The 27,303-nt window shown below is 54.3% G+C and overlaps 2 protein-coding genes across 3 annotated transcripts; one reads left to right on the top strand and one right to left on the bottom strand.

The window, feature by feature from the left end:
• The first annotated feature begins 5,707 nt into the window (after positions 1-5,707).
• Positions 5,708-6,986, top strand: Foxs1 (forkhead box S1). The gene has a single exon (XM_032902411.1). It carries the CDS (start codon positions 5,753-5,755, stop codon positions 6,734-6,736), a length of 984 nt encoding a protein of 327 aa, XP_032758302.1. The 5' UTR covers positions 5,708-5,752; the 3' UTR covers positions 6,737-6,986.
• Positions 6,987-16,117: 9,131 nt separating this feature from the next.
• Mylk2 (myosin light chain kinase 2) lies at positions 16,118-26,935 on the bottom strand. Of its 2 annotated transcripts, none has more exons than XM_032902409.1 (12): positions 26,884-26,935; positions 25,945-26,416; positions 24,997-25,286; positions 23,530-23,635; positions 23,040-23,133; positions 21,125-21,234; positions 20,900-21,041; positions 19,186-19,256; positions 18,951-19,079; positions 18,238-18,390; positions 17,999-18,131; positions 16,118-16,601 (listed from the first exon to the last, which is right to left on the bottom strand). In XM_032902409.1, exons 1-12 carry the CDS (start codon positions 26,933-26,935, stop codon positions 16,521-16,523), a joined length of 1,833 nt encoding a protein of 610 aa, XP_032758300.1. In that variant the 3' UTR covers positions 16,118-16,520. The 2 variants fall into 2 exon arrangements, with proteins under 2 accessions (XP_032758300.1, XP_032758301.1); XM_032902410.1 differs by having other exon boundaries at positions 25,945-26,371.
• Between the last annotated feature and the right edge of the window lie 368 nt (positions 26,936-27,303).

Genomic DNA, 27,303 nt, shown 5'->3' with positions numbered 1-27,303 from the left:
TGGACTTTGGGACATTCGAGAGTGCATCACCCGGGTACCCACATCCCTGTCCTTGAACTCACAATGGTTGGTAAACACTATTTGAAAATAAGGAAGCTGGGTGGGCTGGAGAGATGGCTCAGAGATTAAGAGCACTGTTTGCTCTTCCAGAGGTCCTGAGTTCAATTCCCAGCAACCACATGGTAGCTCACAACCATCTGTAATGGGATCTGGTGCCCTCTTCTGCCTTTCAGGTACACATGCAGGCAGAAAGCTGTATGATGTATACATAATAAATATTTTTTAAAAAGAAAGAAAGAAACTGGGCTTGTCTGCGGATGGGCAGTAAGCTGTGGTCACTCTCTCTGGGGTCACCTCTTTTCTTGGGACACATCCTTGCTTGATTCAGTCACCGAGCTTCAGGCTCTCTGTGATGAGGAGAGCATTTTTGAGGGGTCCCTGAGGGAAGTAAGTGGACCAGCCTGCAGGACAGACCAGGTCAGCCTGGCCAGCCCAGGCACATCTCAGCCATGCCTGGGAGCAGCCCTCCCCTCTCTAGCATCACCGCATCCCCCACCTGCCTCTTGTGCCCTAAGTTCCGGCTCTCCCGCCATGGTCAGTTTCATCCTTCCTCCCCCTCCCTCATCCTGGCTCTGTCTGCCTCCATTACCCGCCCTGCCTTCAGTTCCTTCATTGTCTGCCCCAAGCCTCTCCTCTCCACACCCAACCCCCCACATTGCCCAGAGTCCATTCCTCTGCCCTATGTGCCCTTCCATATCCAGCTCTCTCATTGGTCCCCTCCTCGCCTGCTTCCCTCCCCTTTCCTGTCTACTTATCTGTCGTCCCTGTGAAGGTCTCTCCATCGTCTGTGTCCCTGCCACACTCTCATCTCCCATGCTCCCAGTGCCCCCCCCCAGTCTACCTGTGACCCCAACTCTGTCATTCTCCCTATCCTTCCCTCCAGGGCTTCTCTCCCCAGCATCTGAATCTGTGCCCGCCAACACCCTCATCAACTCTTGGGTCCGTTAGCCCTAGCTGGTGTCAAATTGCCCAGTGCTCTCTCTGCTCAGAGGGAGATAACCTGGCAGCTCCTCTGGACCCAGGTCTCCTCTTCCACCTTCACAGCTGACCTCTCCGATGCTCAGAGAACTTCGGATTAGCCACAACAGAAAAGGACAAGAAGTGGTTCTGCAGGCCAGAAGCCTCCTGTGTCCCGGGCCCTTTGCCTGACCACAGTACTGACTCCATTCACCCATTGCTGTTTTCTCTCTGGCCTAGATCTAAGACACCTCGCACTGTGGTAACCTGTACCCTTAACCTTGTCTGAGCCCATGCAGGTCTCTGCTGTCCAGCAGCAGGAGGAGGACAGGCTCTCAGAGGCTGGTGCAGGAGCCCAGACCTTAACCTGAACTTTCAGGGCCATTGCTGATGAAAGGGAGGTGCGAGCTGTTGACCTCATGACTGTGTCCGCTACTGTGTTTGCACCTCTGCTGGTGGGGCTGCAGAGATGGCTCCGTCATAAAGAGCTCTTTTGGCTTTTCCAAAGGATGGGAGCTTGGTTTCCAACCCCCGTGTCTGCTGGCTGACTCAGACCCACCTATAACTTTAGCCCTAGGGCATCTAAGGCTCTTCCGGTTTCCATGGGCACCTGCACAGATTTGACACATACATATGCACATAAATAAAAATAAATCTTTTTTTTTCTTCTTTTCTTTTTTTCGGAGCTGGGGACCGAACCCAGGGCCTTGCGCTTGCTAGGCAAGTACTCTACCACTGAGCTAAATCCCCAACCCCCTAAAATAAATCTTTTTAAAATGGCTCTACTGGAAGAAGCTTCTGGAATCCCAGACCCCAACTCATGCCTCCCGATGTCCTTGACACTAAACTAGAGGCGTTCCTTTGGTTTGGGGTGTTTTTTTAGTTCATTTGGTTTGGGGATAGGGTCTGGTACAGCCCATTTTGGCCTGGATGTGTGATGTAGCAGAGAATCTTGAACTTCTGATCCTCCTGTCTCTACCCCCAAACCCCTGCACCGGAATTACAACTGTGTGCCGTCACGCCTGGTTTTTGTGTAGGCTTATTTTGTTGTTGTTAACGATTTGTAAGATATTATAATTCCATCATTTCTCCTTCCCTTTCCTCCCTCCAGGTCCTCCCAAGTACCCTGCCTCTTGCTCTCTTTCAGATTCATGGCCTCCTCTTTCTTTGTTGTTGTTCTTGATGGTGGTGGTAGTGGTGATGATGGTGTGTGTGTGTCCCTAAGCACATAAGTACAACCTGTTCAGTCTGTATGATGTGTAGGTGTGTATATACATTTACAGGACTTACCATTTGGTATTGCATAATTTAACTGGTGTGCTCTTCCCTGAGGAAGACTATTTATCCAGCTGTCAGCATTCCTCAGTTGTCTATAGCTTTTGTGTAGAGTTGAGGCCTCATCTGGCTGTATCCGGTGCTGAGGATAGAACCCAGATCCTTGTACACACAAGAGGAGCACGGTACTGAATGAGTCCTCAAACTATGAGCGTCTACAATGGGATCTATTACTCCTACTGCCCAACTTATATATCAGTGATACTGATTGAGAGGTCAAAATGGCAAAAATTCACTCCGTGGGAATCGGAGGACCTCCAGGTCCATGCCAAGGAGGATGCTGGCGTTGTGGATACTGGGACCTGGGGGAGGAGATCCTCCCTCCTCTGTCTCTTCTTCCCTGCAGACTGATGGCTACATGTGCAGCTCTTCTACAGGACTATGCTGGTGCTTGAAGCCACTTTGTGCTGGACAGAAAGCTGCAGCATGAACCTGGGGACACTCAGGAGCCTCCACTGGCGGTGTGAGTGGTGCAGCGCCTGCTGCACACCCAGCTTGCTGTTGTGGGTGGCACCCAAGGGAGTGTTCACAAAGTGTCTGAGCTGGGTGCCATGATGGCACCGAACCGGAGAGCAAGCAACCTGCTTCTTCCAGGGTGAGCGCCCACAGTGGGCCCCAGGGGACATGGGCACACCGGCCTGGGCAGTGGAGAGTGTGCAAAAAAAAAAAAAAAAAAAAAGACAAAAATACGTGGGTATCAGGACTGGCGGGAGATTCCTTTTAGGCCCATGGGGGGATAGACAAGGGCATCTTTGGACATGGGAATGGGCACAGGGCACAGGCACACAGGACATGAGCACAAAGTGGGCAGCAGGTGCAATGCAAAGCTCTTGGCCCTTTGCCCAGTCTCTGTGCCAGGAGAACTGCCAGCCCAACTAAGGATGGCCACCCTGAGCCTGAGCACCAGTCTGCGCTTTGGGGAGGAGTATCCAGGTCCTCTAGACCAGCCGGAGAGGAGGGTCACATGACTCATGTGAATCAGCCCCTCTTCTCCAACCCCTCCCAAATGGCCCCTCGATGATCCTAGTCCCAGCTCCCCCTCGTCTCAGCTGCCCTCTCCAACCCTGTACAACTATCTGGTCTATGTGGTTCAAAGACGAGCATGTCTCCCACCCAGAATGTGGGAAGAGGGTTGCCTCATTGCCCCATGCTTTGCTCACCAGCTCCTCCTTTACTGGAAGCTTCTGTAACCTGATGCCTCACAAGATCCCCAGCCCAGCTCTGCCAGAAGCATCCTCACCCCCTGACACAGCAGAATGAGCTCTAAGATGGCTGCTTCCTCTCTCACTTCTACTAAAAGCAGTCTGCCATGGGGTTTGGACTTTACCCTCAGCCCTACCCTCCCTGAGGCAGTGGAGATATCTGACTAACAGGAGGTCACTAACAGTGAAGTCCAAAGCACCCTTCACCCCTCTGCCCGAAGGACAGAGCCTTACAATGCAGGAAGCACTGGAAGCAGGGCCTGGGAGTCAGTTGGCACTTGAGCTGGAGGCCCCTTGAATTTGAGGCAGATATAGGATAAAATCACTTGTCATGAGGTCAGCTCATAGAGCCAGCCTTAGCCTGTCATAAACCAGTTTGCATTGAAGCACTGCTTCCCAGTGATTAGACCCTAAGACCTGTTTAGAGTAGGGCCAACCGACAGCAAACAGAGACCTACCACCCGGGTGCTCTTGGTTTCAGACCCTTTGACCTACCTGTCACCTCTATTTCAGGGAACCTGGAAGGTGACCCAAAACAGAGTCCTGGGCTTTGGCTACTGCACCAATAGCTGGAGGATTCTGTCTTTGGAGAAATGAACACAGCTCTAAGGCAGAGTCCAAGACCAGAGGCTAGCTTCACCCAGTGCCTGCTGGCCATCACACACTTCTGAGGACAGGAAGGAGATCCTTCAACAAGCAGCTCACCTCCCTGTCCTCCCCTGGCTTTGTCAGGAAGGTAACTTAACCTCTGGGCCGGTGCATGTTAAGCGAGTACTCTACCACTGAACCCCACCCCCAGCCAACAGCCACTCTATGGGGAGAAAATGATCTGATTTGACAAAGGACCGAATTTCTTTGGATTTTTTTTCCCCAGTCATCTCAGGAATGTTTATTGAGTTGCTGCTACGTTCCAGGGCCCAGTGCTGGATATGGGGGTCAGAGCAAAACAGCATGGTCTTTATGCTCTTGGGGTCCACAGCTGGGGTCCTACGGCTGCCCTCATCCCTGACCCTCACAAATGAAATGATGTTAAGGAGTTAAGCAATACCTGGTTTTAAAACCAGGTTTATCATGCATTAGCTGTGCAACCTCAGGAAGTTATTTAACCTCCCTGGGCCTCAGAACCCTCCTCTGTTCAAAAGAAGCTGTGAAAATCTCTGTAGCAGTCTCGGTCTGAGCGGTGGGTGAGTGTAGACGGGGTTCGTGAGCTGGCTAAGCCCACAACAGTTGACAACAGATTTGTAGGGGAGGAGCATGGAGAAAACACTTGACCCATTGGAAGGGCTGACTTTGTCCTGGCCTCTGCTATACCCCAGTCCCAGGCTGAGGTTGGGGGAGCATGGGTTCACAGAACTTTCAGCATCACCTCTGTGCTAGGCTCTCCCAGGACAACCGGCTTCTAAGGGATTCTGTTGCGTCTTCATCATCGTCTGGATGTTGACATCTTAGTTCCATTTCAGAGATGGGAAGCTGAGGGCTCTGTCCAATTGGCCGTCCTCCCCACATCGGTCACTAGAGGGCGCCAGGGCTCAGGGGAACTGGGTTGAGCAACATCTTATCGTCCCTGGAGCCCACCGAAGTCTACAGGCCAGTACCCAGGGCCTGAATAGTGTGGCCCGAAGGGTTCCACAGTGTGGGAAGGAGGCGGCAGAGGAGGAGAGAGAAAGCCAGAACCAGGGTACTCAAGAAGCCTCTGTGTCGTTTCTCACTCCACAGGGACTCTGTTTAGACTCTCCCCTTCTGGCCCCCCTGATCTAACTTGGGTCATATCTGTGTCTCCACAGTTCCTTCTGTCTGCAGGTTCCTTCTTTTTTTTTTTCCTCTGTTGTGGCTGACACTCTCTCTGTGTATGCTAATTGTCTCTGCATGTCTGGTTCTATGCTTGCCTGTGTCTATCTGTCCGTCCATCCGCCTGCCTGCCTGCCCCTATCTCACTCAATTTCAGGGCCAGTCCCTGCCCTCCCACCTCTTCACCCAGCAGCTGCTCGCAGCTTCACTGTTGGCCTTCCTTACCCGCCTCCTTAGACTTGACAAGGGCGGTGAGAGAGGAGGGAAGGGCAGCCTGGTGGGCCCACCTCTTTTTGCCTTTCTAGGCTGGGAGGCTGGGCCAGTAGGTCTTTTAACAGACTGGGCAGCCTGTGCAGCTCGCCAGCTCTGAGTACCGCGCCTGGCTCTGCGGTCTCAGCAACACAGCCAACATGCAGCAGCAACCCACACCAGAATCCTTGGCTCCTTCTACAGAGCCCACCAAGCCCCCTTACAGCTACATAGCCCTGATTGCCATGGCTATCCAGAGTTCACCGGGTCAGCGCGCCACCCTCAGTGGCATCTACCGCTACATCATGGGCCGCTTTGCATTTTACCGGCACAACCGGCCAGGCTGGCAAAACAGCATCCGCCATAACCTGTCTCTCAACGAGTGCTTCGTCAAGGTGCCTCGTGATGACCGCAAGCCAGGCAAGGGCAGCTACTGGACCCTGGATCCGGACTGCCACGACATGTTCCAGCACGGCAGCTTCCTCCGTCGCCGCAGACGCTTCACCAAGCGCACAGGTGCCCAGGGCACCAAGGGCCCTGTCAAGGCAGACCACAGACCCCTTAGAGCCACCAGCCCGGATCAAGGAGCCCCCAACACCACAACTGGCAGACTGTGCCCATTCTCACCAGAGGTGCCAAACCCCAAGGGCTTTGGGGGTCTGATGGGGGCTTTGCCAGCCAACATGTGCCCAACAACCAGTGACACCAGGCCCCAGCTGCCCACTGGACCCAAAGACATGTGCTCGGCAAAGTCTGGAGGTCCAAGGGAGCTTTCTGAAGCCACCTCGCCCTCACCGTGCCCGGCATTCGGCTTCTCATCTGCCTTCTCTGAAGCTGAGAGTCTCGGCAAGGCCCCCACACCCAGTGTGGCTTCGGAGAGCATCGGGAGCAGCTACCAGTGCCGGATGCAGACGCTGAATTTCTGTATGGGGGCTGACCCAGGCCTTGAACACCTCTTGACCTCTGCAGTCGCCACTCCTGGATCCTCAACACCTTCGGCCTCTCACCGGGCTCCACTGCCCCTGCCAGCTGACTCCAAGGAACCGTGGGTGGCTGGGAGCTTCCCTGTCCAGGGAGGTTCTGGCTATCCACTGGGATTACCCCCTTGTCTTTACCGGACACCGGGAATGTTCTTCTTCGAGTGACTGACTGCAGCAGCCCCTCTGTAGGGCTTCTGTCAACTGTTCCCTGGAGACTCAGACTGGCTATGTGACCTAGGGTATTCTGCAAGAACCCAGCCCTGGCAGGCCAAGGACTGTGAGGACCGGAAGGCAGAAGTGAGCAGTCAGCCAGGTCCCCGGGGGGACCTACTGACAAACTTGGGATGTGGGGAAATGGAACCCTCAACATTTTTCTCTGTGGTTCTCAGGGCTAATAAAGCCAGTGAGATGATAAGAGTCTTCTTGCTGAATTGGCTGGAGCTAAGGGCCAGGATTCTGTGTGGGCAGTGTGGTGGACTGGAGGTATTTTGAGGGGGGGCGCGCAGCAGGGATGGGGGACCCGCCTGGAAAGATCGTGGTTGAAGCTTTCTCCTCCTGGGGACTTTCTTGGGGAGTTTCCCAGGAAGGGAAAGTAGGGCATGAGGGCAGGCGGAGGGGAAATGCAGCCAAGATCCACAGAGTATGGGAAAGCTAGGCTGGCCGATGGGGTTGCTTGCCATCCTTGGTTGTAACTGAACCCTCTGTGAAGCCTCACCATGTCCACTGCCATCCCCTTCCTGGCTTCGTTCCTGTCATCTTGTCTGGGTTCTATGGAATATCAATCCCATTTACAATGGTGGGAACTGAGGCTTAGCGCTCACCCAAGCTCCAGGGGGAAAGGAGTGGCAGAGGGTAAAGGGTATCCAGGTCTGCGTGGCTCTGAAGAAAACAGAAGGAAGGCACAAAGTAGAGAGCTGGCCCAGGGCAGCAGAGGATGGCCCCAGAGAGAGGAGGACCTTTCCCATTACCAGAACTGACAAGACACCCTTCACTCGTGTGCAGGCAGGGGATCCAAGGTTTAAAAGTAGCACTGGTCTTTACTTGAATTCCCCACAGTAACAGGACCTCTCCTGGGTTCCTGGTTCCTGGTTCCTGGGTCCCTGGGTCCCTGGGTCCCTGGGTCTCTGGGTCCCTGAGATCTCCTGGTGACTTTTTCCAGAATTATATTACATTCATCTCTCTCTCTCTCTCTCTCTCTCTCTCTCTCTCTCTCTCTCTCTATTCTCTCTCTCTGTGTGTGTGTGTGTGTGTGTGTGTGTGTGTGTGTGTGTGTGTGTGTGTGTGGCAGCACAGGAATTAGAGCCACCTGTAGGAGTTGATCTTCTCCTTCCAACGTGTGGGTTCTAGGGATTGAACTCAGAAACCTTTACCCATTAAGCCATCTCGCCACCCCTCCCATGACTCTTTATGAACACATTTCTTTGGGTGGGGGGAGGATAGGACTCATGGCTGCCCTAAGTACTGAGCAGAGACAACGGAGTATTCTCTTGGGTAGAATAGGGTGCATGGCAGCTGGCATGATAGCCACCAGAGGAACAGCCAGGAACCTGAGTCCTCATTGTCGCCCCAGCACTGCAAGAGACAGAAGGAAAGGCTTCCTGCCCCTTAGTCTCATCTTCTGGGTATGGGGTGAGGCAAAGAGGCCAAAGTGCTGGTGTGCCCCCATTTTAGTCTTCTATGGAGAGCCCAGAAAGCCTTATGTCTCGTGAAGTGGCACCCAGTGGCTGCCCTTCTTTGGGCAGGTGGCTTAGTCTCCTCCAAAAGCCCTGGGCAGCCTCCCTGACTTCAGCCTCTGTGACTCCCTCCTCCTTTCACAGGTCCCTTGGGGCTTTAGAGGAAGCCTGCTGGCTGGCCTGACTGAACTGTCTGGTTCCCACAGACTCCAGAACCGAGGTGGAGGGGGACCTGAGAGGCCAAGCCTGCTGTGGCCAGAAGGCGGTGGGAAAATGCCTGGCCAGCTTGGGGATGTGAACTCTCCCTCTTCCTCTCACACTTCCCCCCTCCTCCCCTCTCATTTCTCCCTCCTTACCCTGCCTGCTGCACCCCAAGCAGCAAAACAGCGAGCTTTTGGGAGGGAATACAACAGGGTCCCATGCAGTAAGGGATGCAGCTACACAGAGAAAGGAGACCCTCTAGGTGGGTGTGGGTGTAGGAGTATGCTGGGGAGACACGGTCAGTTAGAGACAGGACAGAGTCCCTAGTGAGGATTCTTTCTCAGCTGGGAAAGAGGCCTCTGTTGGGCACTGTTCCTTGCTTTGCATTCCTCTGGAGCCTTGGTGACCCCAAGTCTCTCCTCAGCCTGTATCCTAGCTGCTAGGAAGATGGGAAGCTAGCAGGGCTGGGGAAAGCACCCAGCCTCCCAAGGATGTTCAGCCTCTGAGCCCCGTGTCTGTGTCCCAGAAGAAGAACGTGGGACTCTTCAAGAAAGGCTCCCGCCTCTGTTCCTTCCTGTGCTTGGGCCGGGTGATGACTCAGGTTTCTCCCAGTGTCCTTAGTGGTCACCACCTGTACCACTGCCACTGATTACCCAAGAGAGCAGCTCACAGAGAGACTGGGCAGCCAGCTGGGGACCTTGCTTGATCTGGGGGCTTGGGAAGAATGAGAAAAGAAAAAAGGAAGGAAGGAAAGACAGACAGACAGACAGACAGACAGACAGACAGTTTCTTCTTGCCCTCAATCCCCGAGACTTCTTGTTTGCAAAGAAGTGGTGATGACCCTCAAGTAGGATCTCGGCCTAGACCTACCCCACATACATGATTCAATCTTGGACCAGGCTCACCCACTCTGGTTTCACTTTCTTTGTCCAGCATAGGAAGTGGGCAATTTGATTCCGTATCTGAGTCTCAGGGGAATATCTGGCCTGAGGGAACGCCTTAAGGACATCCCATCTTTGGAGGTTCTTGGCCAAGAAGCCTCGACATGCTAATCTCATGCTACTCTCTGCTCCATACCCAGTGGCGGCCTTCCCACCGGCGTCTGCCCTCACCCTCCTTCTGTGGCCCAGAGACACTTCCACACGTTGCCCCACTGTTGGGGAGGGGTGGGTGTCGGGCCAGTAAGTGCCCCTCGTCAGTTCAGACAGACAGAATGTCTTGATACAGATGTCAAGGCCAAGGTCACAAAGCAAGGCCGACAGAGCGGTCCCCTCAATCCACCCACACGATGCTTAGGTCAGGGATGTGGAGTCTGACAGCCTCAGGGGCTCCTTCGGTGGAGACTCATCCGTCTCCGCCCCAGTTCCAGAAACCATTTACTCCTCTTCAGGAAATCAGAGCAGAAAGGGTTCTGAGACTGAATCAAACCCTAAAATGGTAGGCTCAGTATTTAAGAATATTCCAGAGTTCTTAATCACGCACGGCAGCTCGGATTCTTGGAATGCACAGTTGACAGGGTGTCTCCTGACCCACTCTTCCATTATGCGTGTTCCAGGAAGTAGGACGGGCCTGCGCTAACAAAACACAGTGACCCTGTTAGGCTGTCATTACCTGCTGGTATTTGGCCTGCCTGCCCAAGGTCCAAGGTCATAGATGGGGTCCCCACCACCCCAAGGGCCCACCTTACAGACTCTTTCCCTGAGCTTCTCTCAGACCTGCCTCCCACCCACTGCTTCCTTCCCTGAGGAAGGCACTCCCCTGCCCTGAGCTGCAAGTTACTCATGCCTTCCCACACCCCCAGAAAGCATTTGGCTGGGAGAGACCCTCTCCCCCAGAGGGCGGCTTCCTGCGCTGGCTGCCGCAATGATGAGAAAGCAGGGGGAGTTGTGTTGGCCTGGCACATCTGCCTGTTGGGAGTGCAGCAACCCAGGAATCCAGCCCTCAGCCCAACAGGCCTCCCCCCTACCCCCAACCCCCACCCCACCCCACCTCTCAGAGGCCCCACCTCTGGCCAAGCTCCCAGCACCTAACCCAGGCTGCCAGAGGCAAGGTTGCCTTCAGTGTTGTCTTAGCTGTGTGGTCGGGGAAAGTCATTTCCTCTCCCTGTTTTCTTCAGAATGATACACAAGTGGTGTTTGCCCCCACAGGATTGTTCGTGGATTCTCTAAATTAGCATTTGCAAAGTGCTTAGAGCAGGGCCTGGCATTCGGAATTGCAATATAGATTAGTTACAGGAAGTAAATCCGTATTTGGGGCTGGTGTGTGTCCCCTTACCATGGTGGATCCCCTACCAAGGCAGTGTCTAGCTGCTGTGGAAGAAAGGGATAGAATGTAGAGAAAGGACTAGCCAATTCCGTGGGTTTCAATTCTGTCCTTTCCACTTGCTGGCGGTGTGGAGTCAGTCATCTGAGCCTCAGTTTCCTCTGCTATAAAATGTGGGTGCTCTTTTCCATCCCTAGGGCTAGCATCTTCATGCATAGTTTGGTCAACAGAGATAAAATTAGGATAAAAAGCATCCTTTGAGGTGCCTGATCTGCTGTTCCTACCCTGCTGGTAAATGGGTGGGCGACTCTGGAGTCAGTCGGTGGACAGAAGGAAGTGGATCTGTGGCTAAAAACAGAGACCAGAGGCCCATTAGTCACTGTTAGCCGGGAAGACTGGGGCTGCCCCAGATCACTGTCCTCCAAGCCAGTACCAAGGTTGCCCAGTGTCACTCAGGTGCCAGTCCTTCCTCCCTGTGGCCAGTTCAGATGAGCTTCTCCACTTTCAGGGCTCTGTGCTTGGTGCCTACTCTCCAAGGCGTGTCCCCTCTCAGCAGGATGGCTTTCTACATACAATCCCTGTCACTTGCCCACAATCCCCCCCCCCAAGGAGCCCCAAAGCCTGGGTCCTCTTAACTGTCCTGCACACTCTCCTGAAGCTTCATGCTGCCTTCCCATGGCCCTGCTGTGAGGCTTTCACAGTTGTGAGTCTGTACCTGAGGACATGGATTCGGGGGTGGGAAGGGTCTTGCCCTGTGTTTGCCCTGTTCACTCTTCCTCTTCCTACCTCAGCAGGGCTGTGGTGAACGCTTATAAGTGAATCATTCATCATTCACAATGGGCTGTCTCAAAGAACCCCAGGGACTCCCTGCCTGCTCAGCACCATTTAGGGCTTGTGAGTAAGAGCATGCGTTCGAAGGCTTTCCCCTCAGTAGCTTTCATGCCCATCCCTCCCTCTGCCACTATCCACAGGGCTCTCTTCCTTCTCACGCCCAGGCTCCATCAAGCATCCTCAGATGAGTGTTCCCTGACCTCTGCTCCCTTCTCCCCCTGTCAGTACAGGCTAAGTGTGGTTTGCCTGTTAGAAGAAGGTCCCTGAGACCAGGGGCTCTGTCTATTCACTGCTGTCCCGGATGTGGAACACAGCAGATGCTGAAATACCCAAATATGGGCTCAGGAGCCTGCATCAGGCTCTGCCTGGGCATCTCAGTGGCTGGCACTGACCTGGGGAAGCAAAGTCATTAACCCATTTTACAGACAGGATCGTAAGAGCAAGTAGGGAGGTTTGCCCCTGGAATCCTGGGTCTGTTACTGCCCTGGGTACCTTGAGGTATCTGAGTCCTTCTGATTCGCTGCTCTGACTCTGCCGCTGGGTACGGCCTCTTCTGCTCTCCCTGCTCCCGGTCTTTCCAACTGACTCACATGCCTGGCAGCAGTTATCAGTCTACAGCACGGATGCTACCATCCTCTTCCTCTGTTCACGACTCTTCTGTGGCTCCCTTCTGCCTTGAGTCCCCCTGATTATTTCCCCCAAATTATCTCCATCAACATATTCAAAACCTTACTAGAATGGACTCAGGTAAAGTTGCTTTCAGTCTTGTGTGAGTGTGTGTGTGCGTGTGCGTGTGCGTGTGCGTGTGTGTGCGCACGCGTGCCCACACTCGAGTGCACATGTGCTCCAGCTCCTCCCCCTGCCCCTGCCCACCACACTCTCCTCACTATCCCAGATTCCCCTATTTCTTGTGTGCCCTCATCTAGAGTGTTGTCACCTCTAGGAAGATGAGACTTCAAGTTGGTGACTCCTTCTTGCTTTCCCCTACAGTTTCCTGGGTTTTCTCCCAGCTTCTCCCAGCCTCTACCCTACCTCTGAGGTCCCAGAGGCTATGAGCCTCCCCGGAGACTTCACTTACACTGCTCACAACACACATGCTAAGTTCTCTGGGAAAGCCTGCGCCTCAGTTTCCTTAGCAGTGAAATGCTGGATGACTAACACATGGATCTTCTCAATATGGTGCTGGGGTTCAAGAAGCGCTTCCTCTCAGAGTGGGGAGGAGAAGCAGGTGCAGAGCAGCCCCCCACCTCCCAGAACAACCCTGGCGGCCTTGCTCCCTCTGGGCGGCCAAGCAAGCAAGGGCTGCGTCTTTTCCCACCACTGCCTAGTTGGGTTCAAGGTGGCCAGAGGAATTCAAGGCCACTAGACTCAGACAGGAAAAGGCAACGTCACCAGTGCTGGTGTAATCCAAACCAGATGTGGCCTCGGTGGCTTCCAGACCCAGGGGGTGGTCACTGTGGGCCTGGCCCAGGCCCAGAGGCAGGAAATGGCCTTGGAGGAACACTCTCTGGGTTAGGCCCAGTTAGGAGGAGGGTCCACTGGAAGCTCTTAACCCTTCTTGGACCAAAGGGGTGCCCAAGTCCTGCTCCAGGGAGGTGCACATGCTGGTAACACAGGAGGTCCAGTGCACTGCTGCTGGGACAGACACTGCCCCTGAACTACGAGAAGCAGGATGTGCTCTTCCTGGAGCCCGGGAAGTTCATAGCCTAGCATCCTGGGGATGGCAGGGTCCCAGGTCCAGAGCTCTGGACGCAGACTCTACTTAGGTCCAACTTGGCAGTCCTCAGTCAGCTATGGACTGCTGCCTCCCTTAGCCTAGATCTCGGGTACAGACGCCTTTCACCCAGTGACTGGCAGGGATAGAACTCAACCGAAAGCCATGGGGCTTGGGTCCCAGTCTCCAGAGAGGCAGATGCAGCTATGCAACAGGGCGAGGGTTCCAGCTTTGATAGTGTTCTCTGCAGGCTTTGAGAGAGCGAAGGGTCCTTATGAAGCAGGGCGGAGTGGTGCACGCCCTTAGTCTCAGCACTTGGGAGGCAGAGGCAGGCAGATCTCTGTGAGTTCAAGCAACCTGGTGAGTTCCAGGATAGCCAGGGCTACAGAGACCCTGTCTGGGAGGGGATAGAGACGGGGACATCCCTATAAAGCCTCACCCTCTCATCTGTACTTCAAGTCTGCATTCTCTGCCTCCAGGGACCTGGGATGCTCATTCAGACATGTTTCTGGGTGGAGAAGGGTGGCACGGTAGATTTGGGGTTGCAGGGTGATTACCCTGCCTATGGCTTTGGGGAGCTTCTTGCCTGGGATGTATTAACTAGCTGTGTGGCCTTGGGCAAGTCATCTTTCTTCTCTGAACCTGTTCCCTCACCAGTGGAGTATGGTAGATGCCCCCTCCCCCCCATCTCAGCTACTGTGATGGCTTTAGGAGTTACAGAAGAAGGAAGAACTAAGATGGTGATCAAGTTAGAGAGGAGGAAGCAACAGCCAGGTGTGGTGGTGCATGCTTTTAATCCCAGCACTCAGGAGGCAGAGGCAGGTAGGACTCTGAGTTCAAGGCCAGCCTGGTCTACAGAGTGAGTTCCAGGACAGTCAGGGATAAACAGAGAAACCCTGTGTCTAAAAACTAAAAAGAAAAACTAACAAAATAAAAAATAAGAAGGGAACGAGCTTGGAGTCAAGATTCTAACGCCAACTGTTGAAGTCTTTGTTCAGAGGCTTTCCCTGTTGTGGCTTCATGTGGCCTCAGTTTCCCCTGTTGGATCTGAGCCTTGGATCTCTGCTGCTTAGGCTGAATCTCATTCCCTTCCTCCCCTCTCAGGGTGACTCATTATCGTGTTGTGTGGCCCGATGTTCAGCCAGGGTGAGGTCAGTGAGGCAGAAAGGACCACTCAGTGGAAACCCAGGCCTGGCTGGTGGAGGTAGGGGTGGGGGGAGGCAGCAGGGTACCAGTGGGCAGCGGGCAGCAGTGTGTGACCGTCGGGGCCCTGCTGTTAGCACATCTGCCATTCACAGCCCCAAACAGGTTTTCAGGACTTTCGATTCCCAGTGCTAAGGCCATGCTTAGACACCCTCAAGTCCCAAATCCCACACCCCATCTGGTACCTGCTGCTTGCAAGAGCAGGCCAGGCAGGGTTGGGGTGCCTGGCTCTGCAGTCATGGAGGCAGGAGAAAGATGGACAACATCACTGAGGTCTGACTGTGGACACACCCAAGGCCCAAGCTAAGGGTGGCAGGCAGCAGCTAGAGCAGAAACAGTGCCTGATCAGTCTGGGTACTGCTCCTGGTTCCCTGCAGCCTCTCGAGCCTTCCTGAAATCAGGTTTTCCATCAGACAAAGGGTGCAACTCATCCATGCTGCTCACTGCAGGCGGGGACCTGGTGCTCACTACTGTCATGGCAGCCCCGCGCACCAAGCTGTCTCACTTGGGGCTCGGTTAGAAGGTCCACACACTGGCATGGGGCCCCTGACTGCATGGGAGGCCCAGATAAGCAAGGCCAGAGGGAGCAGAAAGCAGGGCTGATTGTAGCAGGCACCTCTGCCTTTGGGGACGCCCTGAGCTCTGCCAACCTTGTTCAATGTTGAGCTCACGGGAAGAGTTCTTTTCAAGCCTCAGGCCCCGGCTTACTGAGTAGGCTTCAAGTTCCTCTCTTGCTCTGAGCCTACAGAATGTGGATAAGGACACTGCCCACCCACCTCCATTTCCTCGATGGGCCGTGAAGAGTTCTAGACCCTTATCTCCACTGATGATACACCATCATCCTCTCCTCTCCGTGACGCAGTCTTACCTCTGTCTCACCCCCTGACTCAGTTTCCCTCTGTGAGCTACAAATCATATCCACCTCCTCCCCGTCCTCCAAAGAATAAGGAACTAATCCATGTTGAGCCCACGGCCGGAGTTCAGCATGGGCCACCCTGCACACCTCGACTCTCGTGACATCATCCCTCTCCTAGGAGAAGAAACTGAGGCACAGTGAGGAAGCCACCTGAACGCAACTCATGTTTGGAAGTGTGGCTCCTGAGCCTACATCCGTGGACACCACACTATGTGCAGATGTGAAGACTCGGTGCCTGGCACATAGTAGGTGCGCAACTAATGCAGTAATTTGTGATCTCACACGAGTGCGTGCACGCGCAGAGGGAAGGAGGCTGCCTCCAACCTGCGTGTTTATTTATAAGGCACAAGCTGAGAGCAGGTTGGGGTCTGCCCGACGGCTTCATTCTCCTCGTGGGCCAGTTCATCCTGTTATTTGGGGTTTTGGATGCCCCTGGGATGGGTACAGAGTAGCCAGGATGGGAAGACTCGGTCCTCAAGTAAACTTAGGGGGGGGTGGTCTCAGGCCTCCCAGACTTCTCTCCGCTACCACCACCACCTCTCCAGGCCTGGACTGGCTTTCTCTCACCAAGTTCCTATGTGTTGGTGGTCACAAAAACAGAAGGTGGGGAACCAGGAGGCCAGATGGTGTGTGTGAGGCTGTATCTGTTGGGAGTGTGAGGCAGGGCACGGAGGTCCTCTCACACAAAGCCTGCTCTGTCTCCCCTGGCAGCTGGACTGCACTCTTACCCTGCTCGAAGCTTCCCATCCACCACCACAGCAGCCCACCTGCTGGACCCCCGGCCATCCCGCTCCAGGCAAGGGTGCCCCAGGTGGGGCAAGGAAAAGGCTACGGGGCAGCAGTTCAAAGGGGCAAGCTAGGGAGAGACTAGGGAATGGCCTGGCTGTCCTTGGAGTCTGGGTGGGGCTGACAGGCCACAGCCCTGCTGAGGAGGCGGTAGCAAGATGGATTCCAGGCCACACTCCATGTTCACGTAGGGGAAGCGGTAAGCCTAAGGACCTGCGGAGCCCCAAGTCTCCGGGCCTGGTGCAGCTTTGTCCTGACCAGCCTGCTCTAGAGATCTGGCCGGCTCTCTCTGGCCTTCTGAGCTGTGTGGTTTCAGCCTTGACCACTGCGCAGCTGCATCCAGGCTTTAGCTGCTCCTGGGGTTCAGACCCCCAAAGCCATCAGTGCCCCCGAGCTACTGATCTTCTTGAAGCGATTGGCTGCGCTGACAGCAATGAAGTTTTTCTAAGGGACAAAAGAGGAATCCCGGTCAGTACCCTGGTAGGAGATAACCTGGGGGATGGTCAAGTGGCCTTTCAAGGCCCCTTCAAAAGTTCTCCCTTCTGGCCTGAGAGGAGGCTTAGCAGACAAAGGTGCTTCCAGCCAAGCCAGAGTTCAACCCATGGGAGCCACATGGTAGAAGGACAGAACTGATTCTTTTTTTTTTTTTTTTCCTATTCTTTTTTTCGGAGCTGGGGACCAAACCCAGGGCCTTGCGCTTGCTAGGCAAGCGCTCTACCACTGAGCCAAATCCCCAACCCCAACAGAATTGATTCTTAAAGCTGTCCTCTGACCTCTAGGCCACAGCATGAGTTTGTCCTCTGTGCCTTCTGTATACACACGATAAATAAATGATAAGTAAATGTAAAGTAAAAAATCTAGAAGACTTTTCAAAGATCGCCCTGTCATTAAAGGAGGGTCGGAGGCCAGGAAAGACAGAGTACCATCCCAGCTATAAAAGGTGCCATGACACCGTTTGGCCCAAGCAAAGGAAGCCCCTCATCCCAATCCATGAGTCCCTCTACAGCAGCGATTCTCAACCTGTGGGTTGGGATCCCTTTGGGGGTCTAATGACCCTTTCACAGGGGTCACCTATGATCATTCTGGATTTTAGATATTTACATTATGATTCACAGCAGTAGCAAAACTACAATTAGGAAGTGACAACCAAAGTAAGTTGGGGTTCACCACAGCAGGAGGAACTGTATTAAAGGGTCGCAGCATCAGGAAGACTGAGAACCGCTGCTCTATAGCCTGTCTCCTGTTCCACTCGGACCTCTCGCAGTCTATCCCAGCCAAACATCCTGCTGCCTGTAGCTCACACTCGACCTCGGGGCTCTGCCACAAGGCTTCACACTCCCTCTCCTCCTGCCCCCTCTCTCCTTGCGGTCTCGATTCACCTGTTCATCCTCACTGCTCCCCCCACACACACACCCTGTTTGAAGGTGTAACCCGGCCCCTGGCACTCCGACCCGTCCTCTTAAGAACTCTCTACCCTTCACTGAAAGCCAAGTCCACACGACCCAGATTCCTGCCTCCTGTCTCCTCCGTAGCAGAGGAGAGCTTAGAAGTAACAGCTGTTCATTAAGTATTTGGGAAATGAAGGAGGAGAGTCATGATGGAGTAGGAGGTGCTCCCCCGAGCCTGAGTCCTAGATTAATGATCCTCCCCTGGCAGGCAGGATGGGTGAACAACTCCAGTTCAGAATGGGAGCTAGCCCAGGACCCAGAGAAAAGCCCATGTTTCCCAGACAAGGCCAAGCCCTGTCAACAGAGACTGCCAAGGCATAGCTGGTAGGGCTGGAGCCGGCAACGAGACTTTCCCGCCTCTCAGCCCCCCAGCTTCTGTCCTGGCTCTCCTACCTTCCAGCGCCTCTTCATGAGGTATTTCTTAAGCAGGATCTGGGACTTGAGACGACGGTTGCAGCGCTTGGCTTTTTCTGCCAGGTTGTTGAGCCAGGGGTGGGCGAGGCACTGCTCAGCACTCATTCTGGCACTGCGGAGAGGGCACTGTGGTGAGGGCAGGCCCATGCCAGGTCCACTTGGCCCGGGCATGCCTCTGTCCTAGAGCATACAGGGTTCCCAGCCCTGGGGAGTCTCACCTCTGGTCCTTCGTGATAAGATTGGAAACGAAGTCTTTGGCCTCGTCTGACACAGCTTCAAAAGTCTCCTCATCAAAGTACCAGTTCGCAGACAGGACGTTGTTTAGGGTCTCCGTGTCATCGTCGCCCAGGAAGGGAGAAAGGCCACTCAGTCTAGAGGAGAGGAGAGTGGCACAAGAGAGTGAGGTGGCAGCCGCTGAGGGTGGGCCGGAGCCTAGGAGGCAGCATGTGTCAGAAAGACCCCGGGCTTCCAGAGTGGGACAGACCTGGGTTTGAATCTGGCTGGGTGACTTTGGGCAAGTCACTTCCCCTCTCTGAGCCTCACTCTTCTCATCTGTAAAATGGGCATAGTCACCCCAGCTTCCCAGGGTTGCAGTGAAGATGAGGAACAGTAAGTGTGAAACACAAAGTGAGCACACGCAAAAGAGAAATCCACTGTCCCTCTGTCCCCACCCATGGCATGGGGAATCTGCTATCCAGAATCTTCCCCAGGGTGGGATGTTGTGCTTTTAGGGGACCTTAGTTGTTTCATATATAAAATGGGTACAAAGTCCCCCCTACTGGGTCTCCCTAGCATTCACCCAAAAAATGCACCCAAGTTGAAGGATCAGGAAGGTAGGACCACCTCAGCAGAACCCTAAGGCCAGTCTTGTCCTCTCCTACCCATCCCTGCACCCCTGCTGACTGCAGCCACCACCTTCCCCAGGGCTCACAGCATGTAGGTGATCACCCCAAGACTCCACATGTCCGTCTTGTCAGAGATCTGGTCATAGTTCACCACCTCTGGTGACAGGAACTCCGGGGTCCCAAAATTCACCTTCAGCTTCTCATTGGGGTTATACCTGGACGTGAGGTTGAGAGCTCAGGTGCCCAGTGGCCACCAGAGACATCCTTCCCCCCCTTCTCCATCCCACCACAGGCCCCACCCTCCTCACACCCCACTGGTACCTCCTTGCCAGGCCAAAGTCAATTATCTTCACCAAGTGCCCGGTGGTATTCACACACAGGATGTTCTCTGGCTGAAGAGAAGGATGGCCGGGTTAGCCTCTGACCTAGCTCAACCTCCTTCCACCGCCCTAGCTCCACCCTGGTCCCTTGCTGGGGTCCCACACGTGGGAGGAGATCCTTAGGCAGTACTCAGAGAGCCATCATGCCTGCATGCTCTCAGAAGGAGCTCAGTAGGCTCAGGTGGGATCTCTCCTCTCAGTCCTGCGGAGGGTGGAGAAACTGAGGTCTGCGGATAGGCAGTGTGCCCTGGCTGGAGGCCAGGCAGGGCTGCTATCAGGAACTGGAGGGCCAGGACCTGAGTGGGTAACATAACAAGGAGGCCTCCAACAGCTCTCTGCTGCTCTCAGCGGGCCGTACCTCCCTCCTACCTGCAAATTCTTCTTTGAAAGTCACACGCTTGGAGGCAGAGTTCTTTCTCTCAGGACCTTGTGTTTCAATTAGGGGCCCTACTCTGTTCCCCACGAAAATCAGCCTTAACAAGGGACCTCTGATGTTCCCCCATGGAGCCATCCAGCTGCCCTAATTCCTAGAGGAACCTCCGTCTGTCCCTGTAACTCAGGAATCACTCTTTTTCCTAGCCCACTCTCCATGCACCTCCATCCAGGTAACTCCTATTTTCCAAAGCACATGCTTCTCGTTCCTACAAGCTCTCTTCTTGATTCCTACCTTGGCCTTCTACGGCCCCTGCTCCACCTAGGTTCCATGAAAACCATCTCTCTCCTTCTGTGCTTGTCTTCCTAGGTACCTGCAGAAGCCACTGGGAGACTGTCACGCCCTCTCAGGTCATGACACTGAGCAAAGCCAGAAGCCATTGGATGTCCCATCCACTGCTCTGTCTCCACCGGACAACTGTCTATTTCCCCATCTTCTCCCTCTGCATGTCCTGGATACTCTCTTGTGCCTTTCCCAACCCTTTTTTAAACGAATTTCATTTATTCGGACGTTGTAAAATAGACAGGGAACATGTTCATCCTAGTCCCACACTAGGAGTGCTCCTTCCTGTAGCAGGGACTTGATCACTGTGTGTTAAGTGAATGAACAGACATGGATACCCGCTCTGTGCTGATGGAGCTTGTTAACACTCCAACTTAATACTCATGGACATCTGCTACGGGGACAGGAGACACCGGGTGACTTGTGGTTCCCTCTTCCAATTTCTAAGCTCCCAGCAGTCACCGGCACAGATGGAGGTGAGTGTAAAAATCTATTGGCCGTCCTTAGCCAGCTGTGTGCAAGGGACTCTGTCAGTTCAGGACGTGAAAGTCCCTTGTAGAGTTCATCACTAGTGCCTGCCTCCCGTGCACTGGTATGAAGCTTCTCGGTGGGCTCCATGGCTGTGTCCCAGAATACCCACTGATATGAAGTAGACCCTCTAGATTCTCGTTCCGAGTAAATACCCACTGTACCTGTCTCGGGCCAACGTGGAGGTTGATGCTGTGCAATACCAGCAGCTGGAGGGCACCAAACACTGGGCCGTAAGCTCCAAGGAAGCTGAGACTGAGGCCTGCCTCTCTCCACCCCAACCCTCCCCTCTCTGTCCCTTGCACTTAGCCAGCACTCAGGATACACTCTGAACCGGCTGAGAGGGAGGAATGAGGGACGCTAGAGAGAAATGAGTCTGTGTCAACAACTCCAGGAGGTCCCAGCCCAGTACCTTGAGGTCCAGGTGCAGGACCCTCATCTTGTGCATGAAGAGGATCCCGTCGCAGATCTGCCTGACGAACACCATGGTATCCACTTCCGTCAGTTGGTAGTCCTCATCCACGATCCTCTCAAAGAGCTCGCCGCCCTCAATGCTGTGTACACAGACCCCACTGCAGACGGGCTCTGGGGCTGCTAGCCCTGCCACCCAGACCCCACTCCCACAGCGGACACTCACTACTCCATGAACAGGATGATCTCGTGCGAGGTCTCAATGGCTGAGTACAGCTGGATCAAATTGCGGTGGTTCAGCTGGTTCATGACCTCGATCTCCAGCAACACCATTTCCTGAGGAGCGAGGAAATCAAGAGGACCCACTGGGTACCAGCACCCCCTCCAAGCTCCTCCCACCGGCCTCCTTGCTTCCATCGCTCTCTCCCTATCACCTCACCCTGAGCACCTACAGAAGAGCTATAACTATGTCGTAGGCACGTGGGCGCCATTCCCAAAGCCAAATGTGGGAGCACATGCTCTTAATCCCGGAATTCAGGAGGCAGAGGCAGGAGGGTCAGGAGTTCAAGACCCGCCTAGATCACACTATAAGACCCTGTCCAACCCCCACCCCTGAAATGGGGTTGATTCTCAAATACGGAGCAGCTATCTTTGCCGTTTCCCTTTAGGGGATCTAAGGAAGCCCCAAATGTATCGTATGCTAATAAGTCCTTGGTACCACCCTTCTCTATGATTGACTTGCCTACAGTCATCAAGGAAAAGAAAAAGACACAAGCCTTCACCCAAGCATTAGGGACAAAGAGCTAGATCGTCTCTGTATGCCCACTGACAGTCCATCACTAAGGCCTTTGTCACAGTTCCACCTAAGCTGCATTAGAAACCCAGCCACCCGTAACGCCCTTTCTACGCTAAACAACTGTCACTTTTAACTTTCAGAAGGTGTGCAGATCAACAGTCTCATTGGTGGGCTGATGTAAGCTATGGTAGGAATATTTACACCACGACGTTGGCATGTAGCACTCATTAGGCCTCTCCTTGTGCCCACATCCCCAGGGCGGCTGTTAAACTCTAGGCATCAGTGTGAGACTGTCCAGCTGCACCTCTTTGCCCTTCATCCAGCTCACACTTTGCCTACCGCTTCCCCAGAGAGGCCCATGTCTAACATGGTCCCTCTGACCAAACTCCCCGCCCCTGTCCTGCTTCTCTTTCTTCCTGGCACCTCTCAACACCTGGTGTCATGCTCTTCGTTTCGTTCCAGCCTTTAGTCATCTATCTGTCCCTATACTCTGATGTGCTGCACCCACGAGGTTGGGGACTTTTTCAGTCCTGTCCTGTGACATTCCTCTGGCACCTGGGACGGTGGAAGGCAAAGAAAAAAATGCTCAGTGATCGATTAACCAACAGCTGGCTCCAGTTAACTCGTGCAGCGTCTGGTTATGTGAATTATCACAGGACACTGAGCATTCGTTCTGAACCAGATCTGGTGGTACAGACCAGGGAAGAACAGTCAAAAGTACAGATCTGGGGCTGGGAGTGTAGCTCAGCTGGCAGAGTCCTTGCCTGGGGTGCAAGAGGTCCTGGGTTCAATTCCCAGAACCACTGGATGTAGTGGAAAACTCCTGCAATCCCAACACACAAGAAGCAGAAGCAGGAGAATCTGGAGTTCAGGGTTATCCTCTGCCTCAAAGTGAGTTCAAGGGGTTGGGGATTTAGCAAGCGCAAGGCCCTGGGTTTGGCCCTCAGCTCGGGGGTGGGGGGGCGGGGGGGACGGGGACAAAGTGAGTTCAAGGACACTCTGGGACGCACAAGCCCTTTCTCAGTCCGTCAATCAAATAAATAAGACAAAAATCCACACACAGGAGCTGGGTAGAGCCACACAGAAAACTCATCCCTCCCAGCTAGGCTCGGAGCTAGCAGCCATGTCCCCCGGTGCCTCTGAGCTGCACAGGGGGCCTAGAAGGGAGAGTCCCCTGAGAAATTGGATGTGTGGTTTATGTTAGGGACACCAGGCTGTTTGTCCATCCTTCTCTCTGGGTGGCACAAGCTTTTCACACCAGGGTCCCAGCCTAGCACTGACAAGAGATAAGAGATGTCCACTCCGAGAACATCTCCCTGCTGCAGGGCCAGCATTCCCCTACTACCTTGTCCTTGGGGGTCTGTTTCTTGATGACCTTGGCTGCCAGTTTGAGGCCTGTGGATCTCTCCGTGCAGGTGCACACTGCTCCAAACTTGCCACTAGAATGAAAGGCCGGAAGTGAGGCTACTTCCAACACCCAGGGGTCACCAAAGGCCTGTGCTCCCTTCTCCTGACACAGGCCGGGTGGTGACTCTGGCTGCTCCTCTGAAAATGGGAGCACTCGTCCCACCAGGCCTTACTCCCTCCTGAAGCAAAGGCTACTCTACCAAAATGATGGCTGGAGAGCATGGGGCAGAGAGGAACAGACTAGGAATGGCCAAAGGCTTATCCAGAAAGTGACCGTGGTCACTGCACATTGGGAGACCTGATGGATAACATGTGTGAGCACGGAGAAGCAAGCACAAGTATGTGGACCATGTCCTACGGGGTGTGTCTGGGCCACAGGGGCTGGATGCTCCCCCATAAGTGGTTCCAAGCTTGGTTCGCTATCTCACCCTCCCAATGCCTCCTTTGAGTTCATGCTGAATTCACTGTTGACATTTCCGGTCCTCAGCTCCACGATCCTGTGTGGGAAGGGGGCTGGGGGTGGCGGACAATCATCTAAGAAGACAGAGTTGAGCTGTTAGTGAGGACTTCTGGGAAATGTCTTTAACATCACTGCCTCCTGCCTGATCTGCCCCACCCCCCAAGAAATATTGAGTTCACCAAGTGACGCCTGAGAAACATCTGGTGAGGACAGGACTATCAGACCCACCCAATTGGAGTTCGGCCTTATACACCCAAAATGGCCTTGGACATCTGTCTCCAACAATGGGGATTCAGGGTCTCTGCAGAACTAACTAGCTGACAGGACTTAGATACAAGCTATAGGGAGGAGGGAGGCTGTTTCAATTAAAAACAGCCACACACCCGAACAAGCTCATACAGCAGCTGTGAAGTGGAATCCCAGACAGTGGGACTGCTGTGTCTGAATGACCGTGTGGGTGGAGACACTTGCCGGCCACCTGATTACACACCGCGGTGAGGCGCCCAGGGACACAGCAGTTCGATAGTGAGACACCGCCACCTAGTGGGCATCACGAGCACAGCAGGCACCGAAGGCCAGCGGGCTGACTCATCGGAATGGAAACCTTTAAAAATAGAGGCGGCAGGGAAGCCACTCTGGTGATAAATCAGACGGCCCTTGGAGGTGGTTCAGGTCCTGTCATGCCAAGGATGTGATCTCTGGGCGGGGCGGAGGTCTCTGGAGCCGCGGGGGCAGGAGGCAGGGCCCCTGGCCACCGCCCAGCCGCCAGGTCCTCCCACCCTGTCTGAGTGGCACTCTGCCGCGAGCCAGGCAGACTGGCTGGTCTCCCAGGGCACCTCAGCCTGGAGGAGGGGGTATCAGGACACTCTGGGCTCTCCTGACCCTATGTCACCCTACCCCCAGCCCAATTGCACCCGTGCTGGGATCCCCTCACTCCTCCTGCTGTTCAAGCTTGCTCTCCCACCGCCCCAGGGCTTTCTCCCAGTTCCTGTGGAGTGCTGCCTCAGCTTCCCTCGCAACTGGTCCCTCACACAAACACCTGTGCAGCTATGGCTCCCTGACACGCTGCCCTCCACCAGTTCTTTTCAAAGCAACTGACATTGGAACCTTTCCTCAGACAGAGAGCCCCAACTCCACTTTGCAGCAAGTTTTCGTTGTTACACTTATCTGTGTGATTTTCTTAACCAAAGTAGAAGAAAGTCAAAAGTGGGGTTTTTGAGTCAAACGGTCTTCATCATTTTTGGACATTTTGTTTCCCTTCCCCGTCTCTATCGGAAAGAAATACTACCTGGTGCCCTGTGACATTTGCATCAGGGAGCCTGGGGGAGGTGTGGATCAGGGTAATTTAGGTCCCTGCATAAGAAAGGACTGGGACTACTCCATCCCTCCCTCCCCCATCCCCGGGACACTCTAACCCCAGTCTGCCCCTACCTACCCAGAATTTGGAAGCAGTCTTCCTCCTTGGCAGTGAGACAGAGGGCCTGCCCCACCTCTGCTCTCTCTGAGGGAACAGCCTGGAACCCGATCCTCTGGGAGGTGTCCCCTTGCACCTTAGCCTGCTCAGCCTGGCCTGCCTCTGCCTCTTCTTTCCGCTCTGCCAGCGTGTTCGTCCCTCCTTCTGCCTTAGCTGGACCAGGATCTTGGGGATCAGGGGTTTCAGACACCCCTGCAAAGATGAGCTCTGTTGTCTCGCTTAAGGGCTTCATGGCCAGTGTCTTCTCAGAACTGGAAGGTAAGAAGTGAGACACCTCAGGCAGGTTCGAGGCTTCCAGACCAAGCTTGCCATCTGTTTTGTCCACATTAAGGGCCAATTCTCAACCCAGGGAAGACCTATTGACAGAACCTGGCTGCTAGTATGTGGCTAATAAGACAGGATGACAGAAAGCCATAAGGCTCCTGATTCATAGAAAAATAAATAAATACAATGTTACCATGTAACTGCCAGTAGTGCATTACTGTGACTGGCATGAGAAGTGTTGCCAGTAATGTGTTACTGTGACTGGTGTGAGAGTGTCCATGTCCTCTGCAGATCCTGAGTGTCCAGCTGTGCCTAACTGGTTGCACCAGCTTATGAATGAATTGTTTGTCGTCTTTTTGTATTAAATTAAGAAGGCTACACTCCAGCTCACCACTCGTGAAACAAACATCCAGAAGCCTAGTGGGGGGTGGGGCATGTAGCCAGTCTTTGGTGACATCCTCTGTCCCACATTCTGTTCTCTGAATGAAGGTAATATCATTTCTTCAGAGATAGGGTGGTTGTGTGGGTTCCTGAACCAGAACTACCCTCTCCAGCACAAGATCTGATAATATCCAGTACTCAATCTGGATTAAGTCTGGAAAAAGGAGCCATGAGACTTCCCCCTCCCCAAGCAGGGCCATTCACCAGGAGATGATCGCGGGGCAGCTAGGGCTGTGAAGAAAGGCGGGTGAGCCCCTTCGTCCTGCTTCTCGGCATTCTGCTGCCTTCTTGCCTGCCTTGGCCTCTCCAGATTGCTGGTTGCCCGAGGGCGCTTGCGTGGCGTCCAGCTTCTGGATGCTGGCATCAGCTGTGGCAGTGGGCTGGGGCAAGACTGCAGGAGGCCCCGTACCGCCTTCAGCAGGGCCCCCACCTTCATCACCCTCTCCTGAAGGGCCCTGGTTGCTGGCTGAAGCTGGGGCCGAGTCACCCTTTTTCTCTGGACCAGGGGCTTCGGGAGTTTTCTTCAGGGAGGGTGGATCTGGATTTTTCTTTGGATCCGGCGCGCCAGGGTCTTTCTTCGCGTTAGTGGGGCCCAGGTCTTTCTCTGTGTCTGGGAGGCTGGGTTCTTTCTCTGAAGCTGGAGATCTATCACCTGCTGCGTCTTTAGGTGTTTGTTCTGCAAAGGACGGGGGAAATCCATCAGCATCCCTGCCTTTCTTCCCCTGCCAAGTGGGGCAGAGACCTGCTCTGTGTCCCCACCCAGGAACAACCCCTCAAAGCCTGTCCCTCCAAGTCTCTGGAGCGGCTTGGTGACAGTCTTGTCTGGAGCTTGGGGGCTCCGCACCAGCTTCTCCCCCTCTGGATAGGCTTTGCTGGCCTCCCGACAGTCCTTGCGTTCTAGTTTTAAAGCGAACCCCCAACAGGCATTGACGGAGGTGTCCCATCTCCCCTCCAGCAAAGGCTTCATGCAGGTGCTGGACCCGGCCCAGCTCCACCCACAGATTATCCCCGTTCCCAAATCCCTCCTGCACCAAGCAGAGAACCTTGGGCACGGACTTCCCTGTGAGAAGCCTGCCTAACGCTGGCTTCAGAGACATCGCTTCTGAAGCTCCTCCTTCCTATCTCCTGCCCCGGGCTTGGCACCTGTTGACAGACTCTGGGTTCCCAGCTCAACTGCTCCGTTTTCTGTAGCCATGAGGTAGGTAGGCGTGTGCTTCTGCTTGTCTAACTCAAGTCTTTCTAGCTGCAGAAAGAGGAGCGAAGTGTATCGGATTGTCAGATGCCCCCGCTTTTCCAGCTGTGGAGAGAGAAGGCCAAGGCCAGCCAACTGAGAAGGAGAGATGTACCTGAATGGAGAGGGGCAACCTGGTGGCCGGCAGTCTGCTGCAGCTAGTCAGGCGCAATCCTGGGGTGGTTGTAAGGGATTGGGCATGGTGGGCAGAGGCGGAGGCAGGGGCGTGGGCAGTGGAGGCGGAGACTAAGAGGAGGATCTTTGACACCAGGGGCCATGCAGTACGGGTTGCCACCACCTGTCACTCTTGGCCCCCGTTCAGAGGACACGGC

Source organism: Rattus rattus, chromosome 5 (assembly GCF_011064425.1).
Source record: "Rattus rattus isolate New Zealand chromosome 5, Rrattus_CSIRO_v1, whole genome shotgun sequence".
Taxonomy (NCBI): Eukaryota; Metazoa; Chordata; class Mammalia; order Rodentia; family Muridae; genus Rattus; species Rattus rattus.
The sequence above is the reverse complement of the archived record's forward strand: the minus strand, read 5'-3'. Positions and strand labels throughout refer to the sequence as shown.

Excerpts from the sequence above, each read along its gene's own strand:
- Foxs1 (XM_032902411.1), top strand. The coding sequence starts at position 5,753 with ATGCAGCAGCAACCCACACCAGAATCCTTGGCTCCTTCTACAGAGCCC.
- Mylk2 (XM_032902409.1), bottom strand. The coding sequence starts at position 26,935 with ATGGCTACAGAAAACGGAGCAGTTGAGCTGGGAACCCAGAGTCTGTCA. Across the intron at positions 25,287-25,944 it reads TGCCCCGCGATCATCTCCTG|TTCTGAGAAGACACTGGCCA; the intron begins GTGAATGGCCCT and ends CTTACCTTCCAG. Across the intron at positions 18,391-18,950 it reads GGGGTGATCACCTACATGCT|ACTGAGTGGCCTTTCTCCCT; the intron begins GTGAGCCCTGGG and ends CCTCTCCTCTAG.